Genomic DNA, 23,500 nt, shown 5'->3' on the forward strand with positions numbered 1-23,500 from the left:
CTGAAACATACTCCCGCTTGCTGCAGAAAGTGACATTGAATTGAATTTTTCTTCGCGATGCTAGCCTTCAGAAAGGACTATCGCATCGCTTGTTGATTCATCCAATTTGAGGTTAACTTTGGCGAGATTTCTTGAAAATCTATTTCGATAAAAAGTGAAAAGTGCTTTATCTAATGCGTTTTATTTCTGGTAAAGAAAACTAACCTCTTATTGCAAAAAGAGCGAACTGAAAACGTTTTAGTTTTCGTACGTGACCGGCCATCGGTAATAACACTGTAGGGATTCTGGGGCGCGGTATTAAATCTTCAACGAAAAAAATTATAATAATCGTTACTCTTATTCTACATCATGACAAAGAAAGTATGCTAAGCATAGTAAATACTGTACTTCTGTATATACGCTTCTGAAAGCAAATAAAAGGCAAATTTGTTGCATGGAATTGTGTCAAGTCTCTGCATGACGCGTATGGCTGCAGGAACTTGTAGCTGACATTGTCACCGCGCGACGCAAAGTCAGAATTTCCAAACTACAGTTTTAAGCCAAATTGTGTCTAAAGCAAACATCTTATATCAATTTCTACCTGTGAGTTATATTTTAGGTCAGCAAATGCCCCAGATCCTTCTGAGTTTTCTAACGCTTTTCTTTAGCGACATAATCAAAACATTCCGGTCGACAGAGAGTCTTTCAGCCCCTTCCAACTGATCATAAAAAATACCGAAATATCACAATATATAACGACTTAAGACTGGAGAAGAGTGCAAACACTAACTTTCATTTAACTTTAACATCACAGTTATTTTGTTTCTAGCTCAAGGGTGACTTCGGTCTCTACAGCCATCTTCAAATGAAGGAGATTCCTAACTGCTTGTTTGGCAGCCTCCCGAAGGTCAGCCACGCGCCAAAAATAAATCAAAGGATTCGCTGCAGAATTTCCAAAAATGAACAGAACCGCCAGTGAATGAGCTGCAGATGTTCTCATGTCTTCCTTCTCTTGCGTAGCGCTTATTGCTGAGGTGATGATGAAGGGGAAGTAACTTAGGACAAATGCGCTAATGAGAATGGTCATTGTTTTAGTCGTGCGTCGATATCGGCCCAGAAATTGATGACTTTGTTGCTGCGAGCTCTGAATTTGTTTGTTGTGCCTTTTAACAGTTTTGTAAATCACAACATAGCACCAGGCCACAGCTGTTAATGTAAGGCAGCAAAAAGCAATAAGTATGTACGTGACAACTTTGTCTTTCACCCAAAACCACAGTAACGTTATCCATGTGACCCATATCACCCAGTAAATAAGAGCCGTGATGAAAACGCGGGTGGTTGTTATCAACTCAGCATAACGAAGGTGCAAACGAAGGGCGAGATATCGCTCAAAGCTAATGGCTGAAAGCGTCAGGAATGAAATCCCATTAAACATCCAGCCCGTGTAGAAATGAATAAACACGGCCAAGCAGTAAATTTCCATTTTTCCAAGAAGAAGTGAAATTTCTGCCACCAGGAAGGAAGGTTCCGAAGTCAACCCAACGAAGAAGTCGGAAACTGCCAACGAACAAAGTAAAACATTTCTCGGTTGGTGAAGAACTGGTGTCCTCCAAATTGCGATGATCACCACCGTATTAAAAAGCAGTGTTGCCAAGCACATTATGGAGCCAACAACGCAAGCCCATATAGACGATATTCTGTAGAATCTTGGTAAATTTTCTCTGGCTTCAATATCCAAGAACGGTTGCAGAGAATGACAGACGGATTGTCTGGTTGCTGTATAGTTTTGCGAAGCGAAGCTCGATAAAGCTGTTGAGTTCGCCATAATTACTTTATAACAAACCGAGGATCCTTTTTACATAAAGCTGATTTGTATTCTCAGCTCTGAATAAATTTGGATATGTTTGAACAAACATCTGCCTTTTGAGGATTGGCAATTAACTTGCTCTTAAAGCAAAATACGTTTATTCATCGAATAGCCAACTGGTCTGCCTCCGGTCAGTTTGGATTCTTAACAATGTTATGTTCAATTTGAATTATTTGTTTCAGTTGTTTGCTCGCCCCCACTACCCCTTGTGCTTATGAACACTGCCGAGGGTAAATAAAGGTTATATTATTACTATTGTCACTGGATGGTCAATCAGTGTCTCTTGCATGGGTTTCGCCTGTAAATATGGTCCGATGAGGTATTTTAGTGTGCTTAGAAAGGTACAATAGTGCTTAAAAAGTTCATTTCAAATCTGTTAGGCTTAGTCTGCATGTCTGAGTTTAACACGAGCTAGTGTTTTGCAATTAACTATTTAATAATTTACTACCTGTATTGAAATACAGTGGAGACTAATAACGACGTTCCCTTTTTTATTTATTTTTTGGTCGAGTTCGAAATTAAATACGAGAATTATTTTTCAAAATCCCTCGGTTAATATGCATTTTGTTTTTTTTTTTCAGCAAATTTGCAGCTTTTGACCGATGGGGGTGGTCCATATTGTTCTCTGTATTTTGCTTCCCATGTAAGTGAAAGCGTCGGAAATAAAGAAATAAATATTGCTGTGAACAGATACATGTACTCGTGCAGACATCCGCATACCATTGACATCTCGATCGTTAACAACCCAAGCAATCAAAGAGTGAAAGGATTTTCGCCCCGACACTTTCTGTGCTTTGAATTTTAGAAAACCTTCCGGCGTTTCAGTAAAGCTCAGTACTGAGCTAAACTTCAGGAATAAAGGATGATATTTTGCACGTCTTATAGTATAAACACAATTTAAGCCAACGCAGTAATAGCTTTTAGCAGTGGTAATTCGGTGAAATCACAATTCAATAATGTGTTCATTCAATTTTTGACGAATAACCCTGGAAAATACATTCGCAAATTTAGTCTAAATTTAGTTTAATCTTCTGTGTCTTTATGGTTCTTCGAATTAAGTGATGAACGAGAAATTCGATACAAGCAAGAGCTTTGCCGAGTATTTCTACAGCTTTATCGGATTCTCCAAAGCAAGGCTAACGAGTGTTTCTGTAACTAGAAACACGAAAAAACTTTTTTTCTTTTTCTTACCAGAAAACCAGTTGCAATTAAGCCAATTATCCCGGATGCTTTCTATGCAATTTTTTGCCCTCCCCCCTCGAAAAAATTAATTAATTAATTAATTAATCAATTAACAAAGAGTCCTATAGGCATCTTCTGGGGAGAACGTTTTTCAAAGTTTCATTTGCTAGGTTTATGGCTAGGAACAAATAGTAAATGTTTAGGTCAGGGACACAAACAAACATAGAGACACACACAAAACAAGTATTCCATCATTCCTGTTCAAGCAATTGAAATACTCAATATTCCTTAACGATTTGAAGGCGTAGAATTAATTGTTAGTCTACGGCTTAGCATCCTGGCTCATAGCTTTTGAACAACAACAACTCGTTTTATTTGCATGACCATGAATACAAACAATGTTGCAAAAGCTTTTGTAAACTAAAACTAAAACAGTAACGATTATCGTGATCATATAACAATGTTATGATATAGCAATCAAGTTACACTGGTTTGATTTGAGAGTAGAATATTGCGTAGATCAAAGCAAGATGAAATAAATTTTGCTGATTGAATTTTAATATAATCATTTAAAGAATTCATAGGTTCGCCAATGGCTAGTAACGAAGATAATTGTTTAAAAGTCGAAATGATATGTTCTATTTTTTTTATAAAATGTATTTCTTATAATAGAGTATGTAGTGCAATATATAAGAACGTGAGATTCGTCTTCAATTTGATTAGATTCTCAAATAGGGCAGAGTCTGTCAACCCTTGGGATTTGATAATATCTACCAGTCTCAATCCTTAGTTCTCAATCCTTCTACGACTGAAAAGGGCGTGAAGGGCTTTTTCTTTCAATTTATCAAGTGCCAATGAAAAGTTACCCGTTTAAGAAATGAGTGTTCCCAAATAAGTATATTTTTTTGAACAATTTCAACAGGCCCATTGTTGATATGAAAATTAGACTCGATACATTTCTTAGCACGTTTTTGAAAGATCATGACTTTTTTTGTTTTTGTTTGTTTTTTTTTTTTGGATTGATACTTAACATCCATGTACTGCAATAGAATGATAGAGTGTTAAGACAATTTGGCAGTGCTATTTTTGATCTTGACAGTATGACTAAATCGTCTGCATATAAAAGTGAATTTAATTTTGCGCCGTTTGGTAGGACAAAGGGATCAGATGGTATTTTTTCAAAAGAGAATGGTATGTCATTAATAAAGAGGTTGAACAGTAACGGGCTCAAAAGACAACCTTGGCGTACCCCTCTTGCGTATGGAAAGGGCCATGTTTGATTTTGGCCAAGTTTTATGGAACATGTAGAGTTTGAATACAAGCTCTTTACTAAATTGAAAAAACAGCCACCGACATTAATTTGTAATAACTTAAATAAAAATGAGAATTCTTATTGGTTCCCTGAGTGGCCCGAATTTTGTAACACGGAGCGCTAAGATGAGTCAGGGCAAAAATAACAGTAAGATTCGCATTTACTTAACTCTCTTATTTGTAGGCAGATTCTTACCTTTGTTTCATTGAAGGAAAGTGAAAACATGAAGATAGAGGTCATATGCTAACGCGTTTTACGTGAATATCTATAAATGTGCTAGTAATTATATTGTATATATGTATCTTGTTCTTCACACTTAAATACAACATATATATAATTCATATGGTTAGTACTTTGGCTGTGCTCTGTTTGCTGGGTAATGAAACTCAAGACCCCCAAGTGGGGTATCTTGGCCCCAGGTGTGACAGTTTATTTTGATAGCAAGCTTAGAAAGCTTAAAGTACGAACATACCAAATTATTAGTCCAGGGAAGGTGAGGAAATTCTTGACTTTCACTAAAAGTATGAGGTCAATCGGTGAAGGTCCGAAATTTGCCTAATGCGTTCTTATGCAGACAGCCTTTTAAGAGCTATTATAAAAGCTAGCCTTGAAATTAAGGGATAAAGTTCAGCTCTAGTGTTGTTGCATTGTACAAGAAGTACGAGCGTCAGTTAGAAGTTTCTCCACTTAAACTTGCGTACACAGCCTCTTAAATCCACCGTCTAAAAATTGAAGTTTTTTTTTGATGATGATAATGGGAGCCCTATCGCACTGAAACAGAAGAAAAGGAACAGTTCGTATCTAAATCTGGCTTAGAACTCTCTTACTAAAGGTTGTATCTAACAGAAATATGTAGATTGAGGCCAGTCTAACAGCGTAGCTCCTGGGCCGGGTTGTTCAGGGACCGATTAAGCTAACTCAAGATAAGGTAGAATTTTGATTTAGGTTTTGTAACTTTGCGGTGAGGTTTTCTGTATATTGTTTGGCTTTCTATTTTGAGTTTTAATAATCCCAAATTACACAAAACAAAAGCAGTGAAAAACATTTGTATAGAAGAAAAAGCTATAATTCGGTTAACTTTTAATCCAGGGTTAGCGTTAACTGGCTTCCGAACAACCTGGCCCTGTTTTCAACGAATTAACCTGACATGAACCCACAATCCAGTCGAAAACCAGCACTTGGTCAGCAATCAACTTCAAAAAAATAAAACGTGGGTTCTAAACTTGAGCCTGCGATATGGTCACGTGATACTGGTCAGCAGATGCCTTGATTTGACAGGTGTCAATTGATCATGACATGGATGTCCAATATCAAAGAAGTACACGGTAACCAAGGCTGCATGTCTCTGTCAAACTATTATTTGGATTATGGCTGTCATGTTGTGCGACTCTGTCGCCGTCGCCCTCGTGCGTACGCGCCCACGAACAATACCGCTAGCCATGATAACCATGAGAAACTCAACTCATGGGTTTCCTTTTCTTTCCTATATGAGTATGGGGCTCCGCTGGGCGGACCTTCGGGCCGCCGGGGCTGCGCTATAAGCTTGCAAGGTAACCAAGTGTAAATCGTTGTTAAAAAATGCCAGGAATTGAACTGAAAATAAAAAAAGTTAGTCTAAAATATGGGATTTGTATAAAAAGTGGGTTCCTGTTGAAACTAAATGTGCAGATGTGTATTTATTATCGTATATGAAGAGCTAGTATAAAAGCTAACTTTGAAATTGAGGAATAAAGCTTAGCTCTAGTGTTTTTACTTTGTATACGAATCACAAGTGGATATTTATAGTTGCTCCACTTAAACTTGCGCTAACAACGTCTAAAATGCACCGTTTTAAAATTAAACTTTATTTGATGGTGAAAATCGGCGCGCAATGGTATTAAAACTTAAGAAAAGAAAAAGCTCTTATCCAGACCTGGCTCTGCATTAGGCTTGGCTTGCATTAAACTTTAAACTCCCTATCAGCTTTAAAGAATTTGAAGTCATCGGTGCCAAACGAAACATTAACAATATCACTACATCTAAAAATTAATATCTAGCAATAAACATGATGATTTAAATACATAATGCATGAAGCTGTTAGATCAATTACTTAGTTCGGTTATATACAAAGATATGCCGTAAACACAGACATAATCCGAAAGTCACCGCTTTGTTTACATAACTTTCAGAAACTATCCCAGCGCTTAAAGGTTTTAAAAAAGATGTCGCATTACTATTTTCGAAAAGTTCTACAGCACTTGATGCATCTACATCCATATGCAAATGCATAAGTCCTTGTGAATTATTCAAATAAGGCATCCAGCATAAGGTAAAGTTTGTGAATTATAATATAAAACTAAAAATGATGCGAGTATATGCATAGGCGTGAGACTTACCTATAACTTCTTTGTTTAAGAATTCAATTTGTGTAATATGTAGTGTCTGAGTTATTTACAGAAGACGAACTCAACACCTTAAAAAAAAAATCTGTTTTAAAATACCACCGTTTTAATACCACCGGGCATCCTTCAGTAAGAAGCATAACAAAGCATTTATTGATCACAACGAAAGCCCTGGTCCGATTATGAAATTAAACTACTAATGATGAATAATTGCAGCCAGACTTGCGGCATGTTTTCACATGTAACAGAAAAATAGGTACGCAGCGCGTACATGGTCAGACGTGCAATACATTCATATTACCTTATTAAAAGTAATAAGTTTTGTAGTGATCCTTCGTCATTTTATTTGAAAAATGAACAATGCATATATAGATATAAAACCAACTACCAAGACGGATTTATTTAGAGAGTCTTTAAAGAACAAGTAAAGACCGTGTATTGCAGTCTTGCTCAGATGATCGCATGACAACTCAGATGGTACTGACAAATATGGAATATATGATTTCTACCACTGTGGTCATTATGAACTGTCTTGTGAAACCTTATCTAGCAAAATTATACTTGTTTACACTGAAAGTCTGTTGTGCTGAAAATGTGAAGTAGGCTAGACTAGTAAGATGTAACCATTTCAGTATCCTACAAGCAGAATAAATGAGGGTATGAATTATAATCATTTTAATTTATTAACAATTCTTTTATATCAAATTAAATGAGCTTTGACATTACCTGCCAAACTTTCACGGAAGTGCAGGCTAAAATTAATGTTAGATAGAGACACTTCCTATGGTGATTCACAAAGAAGCAAAAACATTTGCCGAGTGCACTTTGACAGCAAGCTGCATAAAGAATCCCCTTTGTGTAAGATCTGAGCCATACCAGCAGCACTGGAAATCAGTCTATGGTGTTGATAAACAATGTAAACTAGAGAGTTTGCTACACAGTCTTCCCTGTGAGTAAGGAACAGAGATAGTTTAACTGACATCAAAGTCAGTCACAATTGGGGCTGAGTTTTTCTCAACGCAGACAACACTGCTGCCAAGTGGAAGTCTTAATTCAGCGATATAAGCTTTATAGAAACGATACAAAAATATCTGTGTACGCCATTTTCGTTATTTCGAAGTTACGAATCATACATTTCAGTACTGCTAAATACATCGATATGAAGTAAAACAAAAGTAGTATAGCACACCAGAATTTTTCCCTGAAGCATCCTCGATACTCCCTGAGAGCCAAATAAATGCTATGCGCAATTCTGTACGTTTTGTGTTATCGGTTTTGTGCCCAAATCCAGTACAGAATGACCAAGGTGCTCAGAACTAATTCGAAGTTTCTCTAGGAAATAATTAAGGTAATTCTCGATTAAGATATTATTTAGTAGGTCTTGCAGCCGGATGTTTCCCAAAATCCCCGGTATAGTCTAAACCGGCGGTTTAGACTATCTGCGACGCAGTCAAGGTATTATTTTGCTCAGGTCTGTTCAAAAATGCTCCAAGGTTATCTCAAAGTCACACAGTCGTGCGATCATGCTCGCGATTGAAATCATCTATATTGACTTGAGTAACGTGCTGATGCAATGTGTTTGCGTGTTGTAGTCAAATTAAAATGAAAGAGTAATACTCAATACTGTGGTAAACAACTACGCCATGCACAAGAACTTGGTGGTAAAAAGCCACGCATCACGCTAAGAACTTGCAGGTAAACAGCCACGCCACACACACAAAGACCTTACTGGTAAAAAGCCACGCCTCACACAGAGAACTTGCTGGTAAACAGCCACGCCACACGAAAAGAACTTGCTCGTAAACAGCTACGCTACACACAAAGAACTTGCTGGTAAACAGCTACGCAACACGAAAAGAGCTTGCTCGTAAACAGCTACGCGAAAGGAAATTGCCCGTAAACAGCTACGCCATATTCTTAGGGGCGACCTTTGAACTTTCAGTGGTTGATGAGGAATGGGTGGGTGATGCAAGTTGAGCATGAATTTTATTTATTTTTGGACCCTGAACGCTCAAGATATATCTTTCTCAGCCCTTCACGATTTTCTTTTCTCGCTATAGAAGTATGTATTTTTGGGGTCTAAAAGTAGCTTCAATGATTTTTTCCATCACAATTACCCCACCCTACTCCCCTCAGTAGAACATTTTTCACTGACAGCTTGAACTGCCTGCCATTCAACCACCGTCACCTCACTTCTAAGTTACATGGGTCGGACATTGATATATCCTCCCAAAAATTACTCGGGGCAGTTGCCAGTAGGGAACAATAACGATGATGACAACGTTTCTGAAAATCCCCCCCCCCCCCACCAAGAAAAAGAAAATGGAAATAATTGACAACGTTACTTTTTTCAAGCAAAACCTTTTGGCATCTAAGCTAATTTCTCGTGCAGTATATTCATCTCGGACGATGTTTGCAAAAAATGGGTTTCGACAAAGCACTGAGCCCCGGTCAACTGACCCCCTACAAAATCAATGGGAAAATAAGAATTAAAAAGCCCAGAACTATCAATGGGACCGATTCAAGTTCATCAATAAACGTAGCATGCCTGAAACTTCCAAGATGGCGGACGCGTCGCAGATTGCCGACTCTCTTGTTGTCCTTTGACTGTTTAGTGGAGGTTTTGTTGAGGGAAAATCGAGCACAGAATAAGCTTGAACATCATCAAATATTGTTTTCGTACGCATTGGAAAATGAAGCAAAGAGAAACGCTGACAAATGAGCAGGCTCGCGAAAGGCTCTTGATGGACTGCTCGTGCGAGCGACACGAACACGCGCGTAAACCTCAACCGTACGACGAATTTCATAAGGTAGTTCCAGGCCTCTCGCCTTATTTCGTATTTTAAGAACTGTAGTAACTGTGAGATAAACCATTTGGACAAGCCCGATGGACTACTTTCTCCTTAGTGCATGAAGTCGTCAAAAAGACCAGGGATTCTCAAGGTAACTCAATCTCATTTAATCTTCACTTTCTTACATAGATTTGTTTATACAAGTAATAGCCGCATAATGGTGAACGACACAGGCATCTACAACAAACAAAAAGGCATCGACTCTTGAGGACGAGCCTACAATTAAGAAATGGTGGGTGTGCAACGTGCAGCTATTGAGGTTTATATAATGACCCAAGTTATTCTCGCATTTTGATTGGTTCTCGCCTATGATCTATTAGAGGACAGAAGCACGATTGACGTCATCCTTTCAAAGTTTTTCCCTCTGTGTTTTAAAATGGAGGAAAGTTTTCAGAATTTAGAAAATATTTTACGTGACTGGGCAAAAAATAAGGTACAAAAAAATCTTGTCGAGGCATTGAACAGGTACGAGAAGCAGGAAGAAGAAAGATAAAGCCGTTTCTTTTTTAGAAAAGGACTCAGAAAAAATACTCGAGCAGTCTCGATCGGCAGTCAAGCGAGACCAAACCAAGCACAAAATTGGTCTTGATAAGCCGAGAATCATTGCTTTATCTCGAATTTAACGAACCCAATAAACAAAATGTTTATGTGATTAATTTATTTAAAAAATTCAACTTTTCTCAGTCTCAAGATAATTCGTGAAACACTGATTGATGTCAAGAATGACACATCAAAACATCACTTCTTAAAATCAGTTAATATAAACACATAACCTTGCTTTCCGACGAGAATGTTCCAGTCCGTTTCAGGGCACAGCAGCGAGCAAAGTATAGCTCACTACAGCTCACGGCCAACTGTATCGCAGCTATTTCAAACTGATTTGAGAATCACCAACCACAGAGGACAGAAATTTCCACCGTCACTAATGCTCCTTTCATTCAAAACTCGAATCGAATGGCCTCCAGATTGACCGCAACCGCAAGTTTTGCGAGCGTATTTTTCAACTCCTGCAATATTCAAGGCAACGTCCAAACTTTTCGACTCACAGGGCTGCTCTGATGGCAAAAACTGACTTGACTTTTCTAGCATTTTCTTTAAGAGTTGTAGATTTTGCAGCTCAATTCTGCTTTCACTGTAAGTTTTCATTCCACGAGAAGCGACGCTCGATTCAAGTTTGACAGTGGCGTGATTTTCCTGGACCAATCCCAATTCTTTGCTACGCATAGCAACCAATGAGATTGCTTCATTACGTATAGACAATAGATTACGACAAATGGCCTTTTTCGTGTTCGCCAAAGTGGGCAAAGGCCGGCTTTTGAGTTATGTTGAAAGGTTTTGGAATAAAAAAGCTTTATCTGTAGTAGTTTGTTTCGTTATTATATAAAACAAATAGATTCCACGTTGCCATGCGTCTGTTCAGTAATAGATCACAGAAGACGTCAATATGTGGTAAGAACATCAATGACACACTCGGCTAACGCCTCGTGCGCCACTTATTTGTTCTTACCACATTTTGACGTCATCTGTGATCTATTACTGAACAGACGCACGGCAACATGGAATCTATTTGTTAAATGGATGCACGCGGGAGGTTTCTAAGCACGAAAGAAGCGTAAGAGTCGCACGAGGGGATAGCCGCGTGCGACTCTAGTCTAGGTTTTCAAAGCTAACGACCGCTTAAAGTTCAGGAAATTTTGAAAATATTCCAGTGAGTTACTAACATACTAACCCATGTAAAGTGCTCCGATAAACTCACGTAAATCTCTTAGCTGGCTTCAAGATTAAAGTTTTGATCCTTTGTAGCGATCCTTGAAACCTAGGTAGCATTAAAACTGCCAGCTTTTCCTTCCAGCGGAAATCATGACGATGTGATACTCACGGGAAGATTGAGAACTAAAACACCTGTTGTAAACACAAAATGGCCATAGTATTTATCAATCCTTCCTTGGATCCCCGGATCACCGTTTACTGTTCATAGATGTCTGTACTGAGAGTTGTCCAAAAGAGTGTTTCTACAAACCTTTCAAGAGGACTCTGCATGGTTAAACCGGCTCTGAGGAAAACAATGGTCAGTAATACAAAGAACATCGAAGTATGTGACCGTCACGCTCGACACAGATGAGGAACGTATAAATGTACCTTATTTACAAACCTACCGCTGGAAGAAAGAGCTGACAGTTTTAATGCTACCTAGGTTTCAAGGATCGCTACAAAGGACCAAAACTTTAATCTTGAAGCCAGCTAAGAGATTTACGTGAGTTTATCGGAGCACTTTACGAAGGCGAGTATGTTAGTTACTCACTGGAATATTTTCAAAATTTCCGGAACTTTAAGCGGTCGTTAGCTTTGAAAACCTGGTCGGCAGACAAATTTTATTATTGTTTTAAATTAAGGACCACTTATACTTTTTATTCATGTAGTTCAGCAGTTTCAAACAGGTGCTACATTTTTAAAACGTGCCTTCAAAGTAGAGCTATTTTCGTGTTTGGTTCAAAACTCGATTTAACGCGTAGGAAATCTTCTTTTAACCGTTGAAGGAACAACACTGAATTATAATTGCAACATGGCTAAACAAACTGCCATGATATATCTATAGTTGAAAAAAAGAATTGGGACTTTTGAGCGAATACTATTTTTTTAGAGCGCCGGCAATATGTGCTATTTTTCCTGTTTCGGCAGGCATGCAACTTGGGTCGAGCGGACCGAACTTCAATTAATCCTAGAAAAGTTCAATTAGAATTTTTAATCAAATAAAACTCATTTTAGTGATTGACTAGAAAAGGGCTTCGGAATCCCAGCTTATGAGGAAAATCGAATTTTCGAAGTAAAATCAGTGGTCGGTTTTTACAGAGACAGCCTCCTAAATGGCTTTCGATGCCAAAAAAGTTTTACAATGAAATCTTCTGCTGAATTCTGTTGTCGTCAAATCGCTAGAAAATTCTCTCTAAAATTCCGGCAATGCATTACCAACCTCGAAAGGTTGATACAGACCACTTTGTTGTTTTTTTGGTCCGTCACCGAGTACCGAGTGCCTTTGTTCAACCAGCTGATCATGATTTAAGCCCGGCAAAAAACTTAAGCTCTAAATTTGGTATCTCACAGGAATAAAAATCCTCATCTCCGGAAGAATTATTAGATTTTTCCATATTTTAGGAGAAGAAAAATAGGAATTATGTTTTACAAAGTGTCGACATCGATGAAAAAAATTGCCGAGAAAAAGTACAAATAAACAAACTGACGTCAGCGTGCAACCCAAGGGCAAATGGATCGAGCGTGTATATTAGCCAATCAGAACGCGCGCTTCGCTAAGGCTATGTTATAATTGCATTTGACAATGATTCGAATTTTAATAAAGTTAGTTATATTATGTCGAGCTTGCAAACTTTACATGACAGCATGGGTGTGTAATTACTACATTAACCCTTACCAGCAGAAAATATTAGAAAAGCTGTAGCCTTGGTAATTGCTCGACGCTATTTGTATAGGTAATAGCATGACTTGTGGTGGTATTTGGCAATAATGCGCGAGTGATATTTCAAAATTGTCCAAAATACCACGAGCCGCGAGGCGGTGAGTTGTATCTGGAAAATTTTGAAATAGTACGAGCCGGTATTATCGCCAAATACCACGTACAGGTCTTGCTATTGTTTATAATAGAAGCCGAGAAATTTTCGGGAACGCACAAGAGCCCTTTATTTCAGTTGCGGTTGAAAAAAAACAAAAAAAAACACAGGCGTCTGCATTTGTAACAATCTTTTTACGTCAATGAAAAAAATGATTGACAGTATTTTGTGAAACCTGAAGGCAAACAACATGAAATAGTTCAGTGAAAGATGAAAGTTATTTTCAAATCACGGTTTTTGCAGTCACTGCAGCGGTGAAGCGAAACCACAAATTAAGAAAAGGTACGATCTGTCGCTGTTCTGACTCGTCACCTTCCTCGTAGTCTGCCAGTGAACGCTCGCTTGTGTGGCCTGTTACACCGATGATAGCACTTCTTGGCTGATTCGAGGCCTTCAGCTTCTTCACAAGCGTTTTTCTTACCGAATGGTTGGTTAACTTTCTTCCCTCTACATCCAATTCTGCTTCCAAGGCCATATTCTTCATGAAGGAGTCGATCTTATGGACACCCATCCTCTGTTTCTTGTACCACACTTCAATAATGGCGAGATAAAACGGGCCACTGTTTCGCATTTCTTCAGGTCTGTGGGCAAGATATCAGTGTTTTGAAGAACTGGACTGGACAACGGGGACCACCAGTGGCAAACGTCTTTGGCTAGATAGCTCTTCGTTTCTTTCTTAGACCGCCTTGCCGGGTCTTTGTTGGGTTTTCTTCGAATGATACGTACTCTGTGCCTTGGTCGTCCTTGTTCAAGCTGAAATCTTCGACAAACATTTTTTTTATATTTTATGGTGCTCGAAGACCAAAATGAAGGGTGAGCAGATACCACAGAGTATAAAGGACTGCCTTTGGACATTGTTCGCCAAGTACACGATTTTTCCATAGCTGCTCTTCATCTTGAACGGTAAGTGCTTTAGTTGCATTAGGTCGTTTTCTGTGGCCTTTTTCGCGAAGAGCTCTTGCTCTTCCCTCCAGGACCTGGCTGCACTTGACGAATTCTTGGTCCTTTGCTATGAATATTTTGCTGTCATTTTGTTTGAGGTGTCTGTCGAGGGCACCTAATATAACCCTTAGGCTGTCCGGCTCATAGTCGTAACCATCGCTTTGGCGAATTTCGGCAAAGAATCGCGAGAGACATTCATCCAGTTCTTTAGCTTCGTATTTGACAATGTCATCGTTAAGACCCTTGCTTTCTGCCCACGACTTCCAAACATTCATCCACGTCTTAGTAGCTTTGACTGTATTTTTGTTTACTGCTTTTTCGGCGAGCTTTTCCATTTCCTCACAGGAAATTTCCAGGAACCTTGCCGCCATTTTTTGAAAACAAAAGCAAAAATGTAACTGTGTTCAGTGTTGTCGTGGTAACCTTGTTATACCATCCATTTTTGCTGTTATACCACTATTACACGGAAATAGTGATACTATCAACCAATCAAAACTCCGAAATTTCTCGGCTTATATTATAATCTTTGTTACAATATTCTTGACATTCATTTATTGACTCTTTGCAACGGTAATTATTACGCTGAGACCTAATATAATACCAGCGAAGATAAATATGAGCTGCCTTTACGTTGATTTGATTTTAGTGTCTCCGCTAAAATTAAACTTACGTCAACTTTAAGCTCTAAACTGTTCCAGATAAATCAGGGGCTTATGTGATATTAATCATACAATGCGTACACGTCAACACATGTTGTGTTGTCGTTGTTGTTGTCTTCACTACAATCGATCCAAACCTGTCCGAGCCATATCTGCATCCCATCACTGCGTGACACAGAAACCTTACTAGGAAGATCGCGGTAAACGATTTCAGGAGATGTGTGGGTAGTTCCATCAAGACTGTAAAAGTGGTTTTTGTCGCACCCACCGTTTGCTCTCAAGTCTCCAGCAGGTGGCAGGACAGCTTCTTTCTTTCCATTGGTAATGATAGTCATTAAGCTGTTGTTGCCATACAAGGGTGCATATGTGCAGCCCCAGTAGGATGCCGGGTAATTTATGTTGCATTTGATCGAACCAGACTTGCGGACGAGCTTCACTGTCTTGAGAAGTCCACTCTTTGTAATGTTGAAGGCACCATACTTGTTATTTTGCGCTTCAAAGCAAACAGGTTCTGTGTTTACCTTCTGCCAGCTTCCTAAAACAAGATTTAGATGAAAAAAAAAGCATCATTGGTAGTAGCAACGTGCAGGTAACGTAAAACCGTCTTCAAAAAAGAAAAATAGACTAAAAATCAAGGCAATTAGAAACGCTTTAACCGAAGAAAACTAGATCTCAATTTAAGGGTACAAGTGCTGGTTGGTTACAAATTTGTTGAGGACTATCTATAGACAAATTTTACGTGTTCAAGATTTTGTTGTGCCTCTTATATTTGGATTCTGTTCCACACAGTTGTAACGCAGGGGCCGATCAGAAAAATGTTAAATATCTTGTGTTAATGTCAATCATCTGCTAACATAACACCATTTGAAGGAGATTTATTTTGCTTTCATTCTTTCGCATTTTCTCCAAGGGCTAGGGTAACCACCGGAGGTAAAACCGCCTGAGGCAAAACCACAAGGTTATGATCGGTAGCGGTCGCTTTCCTCCAAAGATCCCACAGGCGGACAGAAAGTAAATAATCCTGCAAATCAGCACTCAGCTCTTGAATGTTTTTCATGCTATACTTTTACCTTCTGCAGTTAAAAACAAACAAACAAAAAAAAAGATGTGAAGTATATATGAAATAATTCATATTTGAACTGCGGTAGTAGATGAAAGTGAAGATTGATCATCGCAGTAAATTTTCCAATTTAAGCAATTGGAAAGGAGAAGCCTGAAAAAAATCAGGGCTTCAACGGGATTCGAACCCGTGACCTGATTTTTTTCAGGCTTCTCCTTTCCAATTGCTTAAATTGGAAAATTTACTGCGATGATCAATCTTCACTTTCATCTACTACCGCAGTTCAAATATGAATTATTTCATATATACTTCACATCATTTCACTCCTCACGGGAAGATATGAACTCAATTAATTGACCTCGCTCCCAATGTGTGGCTTCATAGCTCAGTTGGTAGAGCATCGCACCGGTATCGCGGAGGTCACGGGTTCGAATCCCGTTGAAGCCCTGATTTTTTTCAGGCTTCTCCTTTCCAATTGCTTAAATTGGAAAATTTACTGCGATGATCAATCTTCACTTTCAAACAAAAAAAAAGCTCGCCAAAAAAAACAATCTACATTGATTGATCAATCAATCGATTGATCTGCTCTGTTACTTATTCAGTCATTATTTTTATTGAGGTGCAACAAGGTTAAACTAGCTACATGTACTTTACCGACAAAGTAAATCGCCGTACCTTCACAGCGAGCCAGGATTGTCTGAGCATTCCCATCAGAGTATATCCAGTAATCCCCGTTAACCATCTCATTTCCTTCACTGGCCTTGATCTCACTGCACGATTCAGCAGGAAGCTCTTGAATGGAACCAAGAGGAACTGCTCGATGAAGAAGGAAACCAATTCATTTTTTTCAAGATGATGCGGAATATATTGCTTTAGATTCAAATGTTAGCAACAAGATCGTAAGTTCAAACAGAAAGACTTTTTCAGTAAACAGATCGTATTCCTTTGCAATCTTATTTATTTAGATTTTAATGAGACTCCAATATTCCGCATTCGATATATTTAAATTTCAAACGTAGCACCGAGTTTTCCGTCAAACTTTTATATTTTGTCTTTTTTATATAAACCAAGTCTTTTATGGGAATTACCACACAATGGAGTCTCGCAAAAATTACATTTGAATATACGGAACTAAGGCTGTTGTCGTGCGCAAATTTGTCTCTGCAAAAAGGATCATTAGTGCGAGGTTGCAATTCTTAATAAGATAATAGGGTTACCGTTAGTTTTATGCGCCGAATTTTGACTCAAGCAACAACTGCTACGAATTTAATAAACAAGAGATTAGCTCGTTTTTTTCATCCACATAATACAAAAATATTTTGAAAAAGAGATAAAGTTACCCCTTTTAATCTAAACCGGGTAGCGTTCACAACCGCCCTTCTGTTTCCTCGACTGTGGTTTGTGCTCCTACTAAAAGCTGCTACTAAAAGATTTATCTTAATTTGTCAATCAGTCTTAAGTCTATGTACCCTATGTACATTGGAAGATATTGGAAAATTATCCTTCTTAATTGGTTGAATTGACTTCTGGCGAATGATTACGTGTCTCTTGGGATTACAGAAGTCTTTTTTTTTTTATTAGAACAGCCAGAATCTAGAACTTGCTCACCAGCAGAATGGACTTAGCTAATGCTACTCTTACTAGTTTCATATCTCTTCTTTATGGCTACTACTCTCGTGCTGTCAGAATGAACTACAATCCACACAATCCTGGAACGTTTAAAACCATCTGTTTGAATTGCAACTCCACAAGATTTCAAGACGTACCAATAATATGCTGCATGTAATGCGGTTTTTCTTTCTTTCTTTTTACATATATTTTATTTCTGGGCCCGCAGTAATTGGCTACTCAGCTGTTGCGATGTCCCTGCCAAACCTCTACATGATGTGAAGTATATATGAAATAATTCATATTTGAACTGCGGTTGTAGATGAAAGTGAAGAATGATTATCGCAGCTATGAAGCCACACATTGGGAGCGAGGTCAACTGACCTCGCTCCCAATGTGTGGCTTTGTAGCCCAGTTGGTAGAGCATCGCACCGGTATCGCGGAGGTCACGGGCTCGAATCCCGTTGAAGCCCTGATTTTTTTTCAGGCTTCTTTTGTCCAATTGCTTAAATTAGAAAATTTACTACGATGATCATTTTTCACTTTTAAACCTCCACATATTGATTGTAATGTTTTTTTTTTTCTTTGGCATCATAAAGGCAAAGCTAATAAAATAAAATACAAATAAATTTTGTGCGCGGGTGTTTTGTTTGGGCGGCGGAACCTATAACGAGACTCGGACTGCTGAAGTCAAGATGGAAAAATCTCTGCTTGACTACTCCCCATTCTTCTGGCCACATCGCAGTTCCCATTGAAGAGTCCGCCGCTGAAACAAAGCAATCGCGGGCGAAATCCTGCCAGCTACATGTACATACTAAGCAAGAGTATTTAAAATGACTGAATTAGTTTATAAAAGTGAAAAAGGCAAACAAGGACAATGGAAGTGTACCTCTGTTATTGGCCCGTTTCATGTAGAACCTTGTCGGATCAGAAATAAAATCTTCCGGTCTCGCTTCCTTGGTTCGATTGTTCATTTCGCAGACTTTTTGACCGATGACGAAATTGAAGCTCTGACACGTGACCTCTTCGTCACATCTGATAAAACATTCAGGCAATTCAGCATTGCAGGTTTTAAACGTGTGACCTCTGAGGAACATTCCCCCAATGGATTTGTCCTTTGTCTGACAATGGGCAGCAGCTTGAAATACACCAATCCGGGACATTAGGAACGCAACTGAGAGTAACAACTTGGGTTTCATATTGGAATGATAGCGTCGGTTTCTACTAGATCTTCTGCGAGCGAAATAAAAGCGTTGAAAGCGACATGTTAGTGATAGTTGCTAACGCTGCTATCGAAATCAATTTTGTTAATTAAAAGATCGAAGCTCTCAATCATTGCTGTCCTCGTTTGTACAGCTCGGCCAAAATTAATGACCTCCTTAATATAGATGGAAAGCAGTAGCCATGGTTATCCCAGTTGATCCCCTTGGCAAGGAGGAACTTGACTAAAATAGGGAAAGGATTAGCACATAAGGTTAGCGAACCATTGGGAGATTTTGCATATCGATAGAAAATTAGTTTCCTTTTTGTTCCACGTAAACAGCGTGCTGCCAGGGGTTCCCTTTGTTAGTTTCTCATCACCTTCTTGCTGTACGCTAGCTATTAAATAATTGTTAAAGACGATACAGGAAGGGAATCTCGTCTTCTTGTGCCTGTGTCAACTCAATTATAACACTGTGAAGCAAACTCTACTTGCAACCACGTTAAGAGTGATGATTACGCCACTGTACGTCAATATTTAACTGCTGACTTAAAAAAAAAGCAAAAACAAAAACGTGTCGTTGTCCTCCAAAACTCAGAGGAAATAATGTACTTTTCCTTTGGCCTTAAAGAGACTACTAAAAGCTATTTTCCCAAATAAACTGCAAAGCCGTGAACGAAGATCCTGCTTAATTGAACATTGGATCTCACAGGAGATCTAATCAGCCAAACTTCAAAAGTAAAACGATAAGAAGTCACGGACTACTGCAAGGCTCACACAACGTCGCATATTTAAAACAATATTTCGGCTGGCCAGACTAGTCTTCTTCAGGTTTAGATGTTGCTAAATTATAAAAATAGGTGCTCGATGAGCGCATGAATCCACGGCCGTAGGTAAGTGGATTAGGAATCTCTGCAGGACCTGGGTTTAATTCAATGTCTCCAGATAACAAAAGCTTCTTTTCTGACAAGAGGTAGTTCTTATTATCAAACTGAACTCGGACAAAAATTCTGGATAGCATTTATAATTCCAACCAGAAGACCAACACTTTTCTTGTTCAAATTTTGTTTAAAAGAATCGAGTAAAAAATTACTCTTCTTCATGAGCAAGATGGACAATTCATAGTTCCCAACTAGTAGCCACAGTGAATAAAACAGATGAAACGGGAATGAACACTTTTCCTCAAGAAATGTTGAATTCTACCTCTTACTTTTCTGCGTTTAACTGATTTTAAAACTTCACGTGGTAATTTAGATGGTTCTCTGTCTCTTTTCCTACATGCAGCAACTGATAAGTATACTGATTAAAGATTAAAGATTTACTCTTACATGTATCTTGCCTTAAGTGTAAGCACTGGAAAGATTGTCTTTCACTCCGAGTATTTGCAGAAAAAATACTAGTTACATAATGACCAGGCATAGCTTCTATGGATGTGTTTTCCATGGTCATGATTTCGTCAACTAAAGCTTTTTGTTTGCACTCTACTAAGAGAGTCATATCTCCTTGAGAGGAACTCCCATGTAATCGCAGTGGAATTGACTGCATTGTGCTCTGAGTCTGCATAGTCCTTCGAAAGTGATGCGTACTCCCTCGAAAGGGCTGCATAATCCCTTGAAAGGGTTGAATTATCCCTTAAAAGAGCTGAATAATCTCTCGAAAGGGTTGAATAATCCCTCGAAAGGGATTCGAGTTTCCTTGAGAGGAATGAATTACCGCGAACAGTGAATTCGTGATTTCTGGGCCATTTGAGTCGCCAAGTAATGTAACCGGCCTGATTGCAGATTCTGTTCTACATTGCGAAATATTGTTTAAAATTTGGGTGCATAGCATTAATGTCCTCTGCATCACAAGCAACATTAGGAACCTTTAAACAATGGAAGGACGGGAAGGCCAAGACGAGAACGGCAGTGGACGCAGGAGACTTTCACGTGCCGTGTCGCAGATTTTTCGTATAGGTCGGCGACGTCAATAAATCTGGCTTCATAAAAGCTTTTCATAAAACCAATGACATCCCTTTGAGATAGCATAGAAATATTATCCAGCTAAGCTTAAACGATAGTGAACAGACGACACGGAACCTACTCTTGTTTATATATGTAAAGCAAGCCTTCCCGGAATCGATCTGTCGGTATTTAATATTGAAAGAATCCAGAATTTCCGTATGAAGAATTTTTGTGAACGATCTTTGTATTGACCTGGTTCAGATAGCTTTTTGTCAGCAGAGCGTTTTAGAATCGATCCTGCCTGTAGCTGAAACAAATATTTATAATAAAACAAACATTACGTTGAGTTCCGGATTGTAACAAAACACGAAATAAACGTCAGTTTGCAAATGTGAATTTTATTTGCTCGATAGCTGCTTTGAAGGCACGTAACAATCGTATTTCCAATCAAGACCTTTCGGAAACCACTTAAAATCACGCAGGACCGTTCGAGAACAATGTTTTGGCACATTTGCTGATAGCCGTACCTGGTTATATCAGAAAAAAAAAGAAAACTTTGTCTACTCAGCAATTCACGTCACTGCGAAGGGCGTGGGAAAACGAGTCTGCAATGTTATAGGTACGGTCAGCGGTTAGTGATCGTAGTCATGGATAATTCTCCGTAACGCTGTGCTTCTGCCAATAAATTCGCATTTTTTTCTTCTCCGTTTTGACAAGCAACTCCCTCTTACGAACATCGACAAGTTTGACTAACCGAAAGTCTACCGACAAGTCAATTGTGTCTTATCTTCAAATATTTTGTTCCTCTCAATCGTACAGTCGGTCATTCGGGCATTAATCGGGAAGCGATTTTCGCACATCCGAAGTTTGATTAAGTACGAATATTATTATGTTACACGCTTTTGGTTAACGGACACGCTCGATGACATAGAATACGGTCCTCCGGCCGTAGATTCAAAAATGAAATTGTAATATTATATAGTGGTGGATGTCGTAGCACATATTTGGAAACTAAAAGGAGTGTCGGAAAGACGAACAAAACAAACTAAATAAAGTAAGGATAAAACGGGTCCACGTAGGTTACAAGTTTTACGATTCATCACGTCTATTCATACCGTGGGGTTCCAATGTCCTTGCTAAATCTATTAAAAAGGACTCTCTGGCTTTTCTGATTGAATCTCGTGAGGAGCGGATAAGTTCAAGTGGGATTAGTTCAATGTCAGTGTAGCAATGATGAGGATGAGAGAGAAAATGTTCGGCAACAGTGGTGGGTTTGGATTTAATGTTAGTTTTGTTGACAGAGCGTCTATCTTCGTTGAATCTGTCTTTGAGACGACGTCGCTTAGTTTCTCCTATGTATTGTATGTAGATCATGTAGATCAAATTTTTGGTGTTACAGGTTGTGTGAAGTGATATGACGAGTTACACCTGTGAACAAGAAAGTATATTGTGTAAGACCGTTAGTAATGTAAGGACACGTAGCGCAATCTTGTCCACAACGGAATGAGTTCGCGGGTGGCAAACTAGTGTTGTTAGGAGTCGAGATAGTGTGTAGTTTAGCTTAGACTAAAATGTCGCGAAGGTTAGAAGTGCGTCTGTAGGCGACCATGGGCGGGTGTTTAAAAACTTCCCTACAGCGGTTCGAGGAAAGTATTGTGTTAAAATGTTTACGTAGGATATTAGAAATGTGAGGAAGTGATGGGTTATACGTAACAACAAAAAGTAAGCGGTTAATTGATTCAATGAGAAAAGCCAGAGTCCTTTTTAATAAATTTAGAGGGGACATTGGAATCCCACGATATGAATAGACGTGATAAATCGTAAAACTTGTAACCTAAGTAGTCCCGTTTTATACTTACTTTATTTAGTTTGTTTTGTTCGTCATTTTCGCCACTCCTTTTAGTTTCGAAATAATCAGAATGTTACGACATCCACCACTATTTTATAGTGTAATTTCAGTTATAATTTAGTAACGTCTAAACCTGAAGAAGGCTAGTCTGGCCAGCCGAAATATTGTTTTAAATATACCACATTGTGTCAGTCTTACAGTAGTCTTTGACTTCTCATCGTTTTATTTTCCCAAGCTTGTATCCTCCTTTATTACATGGCTGTCTCACAAGGACTGGGAACTACTGAATTCACGAATTTGATTGGTTGAAATCGATTTTGATCGCGGTTTAGATTTTCTCATCTAGACCGGCATCTAGACCGGTTACATTTTACGGTGAAGAAGTTTCAAACTGAAATGCAAAAATATTGACGATTTATCTTTTTCTCAGCTCGTGAGCGGGCGGAATTCAACAAATCCTGTAATCTGATTGGTTCCTGGAGCGGGCGGAATTTTCTCATCCGGACCGCCACAGCGGGCGGAATCCGTCGAATTGATCTATTTTCGTGAACGAATTAGCGGTAATCGTCAATTTTTCGCCCTTTTTACACTTCCATCGACGATTAATCAACGCAAGTTTATCTCTATTCACCTTTAAATGGCAAGGAAAGTCACTCTAAGTAAATTCAATTGAGTTTTTTGAAGTTGTGCGAGTTTGTTCGGCTGTTTGTAGCTCGGCGCTGTAATGGCGCATGATCCTGCGTGTCTCTCTCTATACAATTTTAATGAAAAAATGAATCAATTTCAGTCGAGTTTATCTCTCTGATCGTTGCTGTATTTGAGAGAATTTCTGTGGAATACACTTAACGAATTTCCTCGCTATCTGCTACTCAATTTACGGTAGAAGACTCTGATTTCGAGTGATTCGCAACGACTGACAGAAATTGTTTTTGTAGTACAACTTCAATCTTTGCACGAAATTTCACACCGGAAAAACGCTTTTGGAGAACTTAAATGGTGAACTGAATACGACTAACATAGTTCGGTATAAATTTGTTCTTTA

General features: G+C 38.7%; 3 protein-coding genes across 3 annotated transcripts in view; all 3 read right to left on the reverse strand.

The window, feature by feature from the left end:
• Positions 1-2,036, reverse strand: part of LOC145470454 (melanocyte-stimulating hormone receptor-like) — a 2,222-nt gene extending 186 nt beyond the window's left edge. The window contains exon 1 of the mRNA XM_081454268.1: positions 1-2,036. This exon is cut by the window's left edge and continues 186 nt beyond it. Coding sequence (XP_081310394.1) covers positions 794-1,804 — 1,011 coding nt within the window. The 5' untranslated portion in view covers positions 1,805-2,036 and the 3' untranslated portion in view covers positions 1-793.
• Positions 2,037-13,981: 11,945 nt separating this feature from the next.
• Positions 13,982-14,509, reverse strand: LOC145469204 (uncharacterized protein KIAA1958-like). The gene has a single exon (XM_081452898.1). The coding sequence runs from the start codon at positions 14,507-14,509 to the stop codon at positions 13,982-13,984; it is 528 nt and encodes a 175-aa protein (XP_081309024.1).
• A 116-nt stretch (positions 14,510-14,625) lies between these two features.
• On the reverse strand, positions 14,626-18,741 carry LOC145470461 (uncharacterized). Its single transcript, XM_081454277.1, has 3 exons — positions 18,355-18,741; positions 16,533-16,670; positions 14,626-15,332 (listed from the first exon to the last, which is right to left on the reverse strand). The coding sequence occupies exons 1-3, from the start codon at positions 18,662-18,664 to the stop codon at positions 14,860-14,862; spliced, it is 921 nt and encodes a 306-aa protein (XP_081310403.1). The 5' UTR covers positions 18,665-18,741; the 3' UTR covers positions 14,626-14,859.
• Positions 18,742-23,500: the final 4,759 nt, after the last annotated feature.

This window comes from Orbicella franksi, chromosome 15 (assembly GCF_964199315.1).
Source record: "Orbicella franksi chromosome 15, jaOrbFran1.1, whole genome shotgun sequence".
In the NCBI taxonomy this organism is placed as follows: domain Eukaryota; kingdom Metazoa; phylum Cnidaria; class Anthozoa; order Scleractinia; family Merulinidae; genus Orbicella; species Orbicella franksi.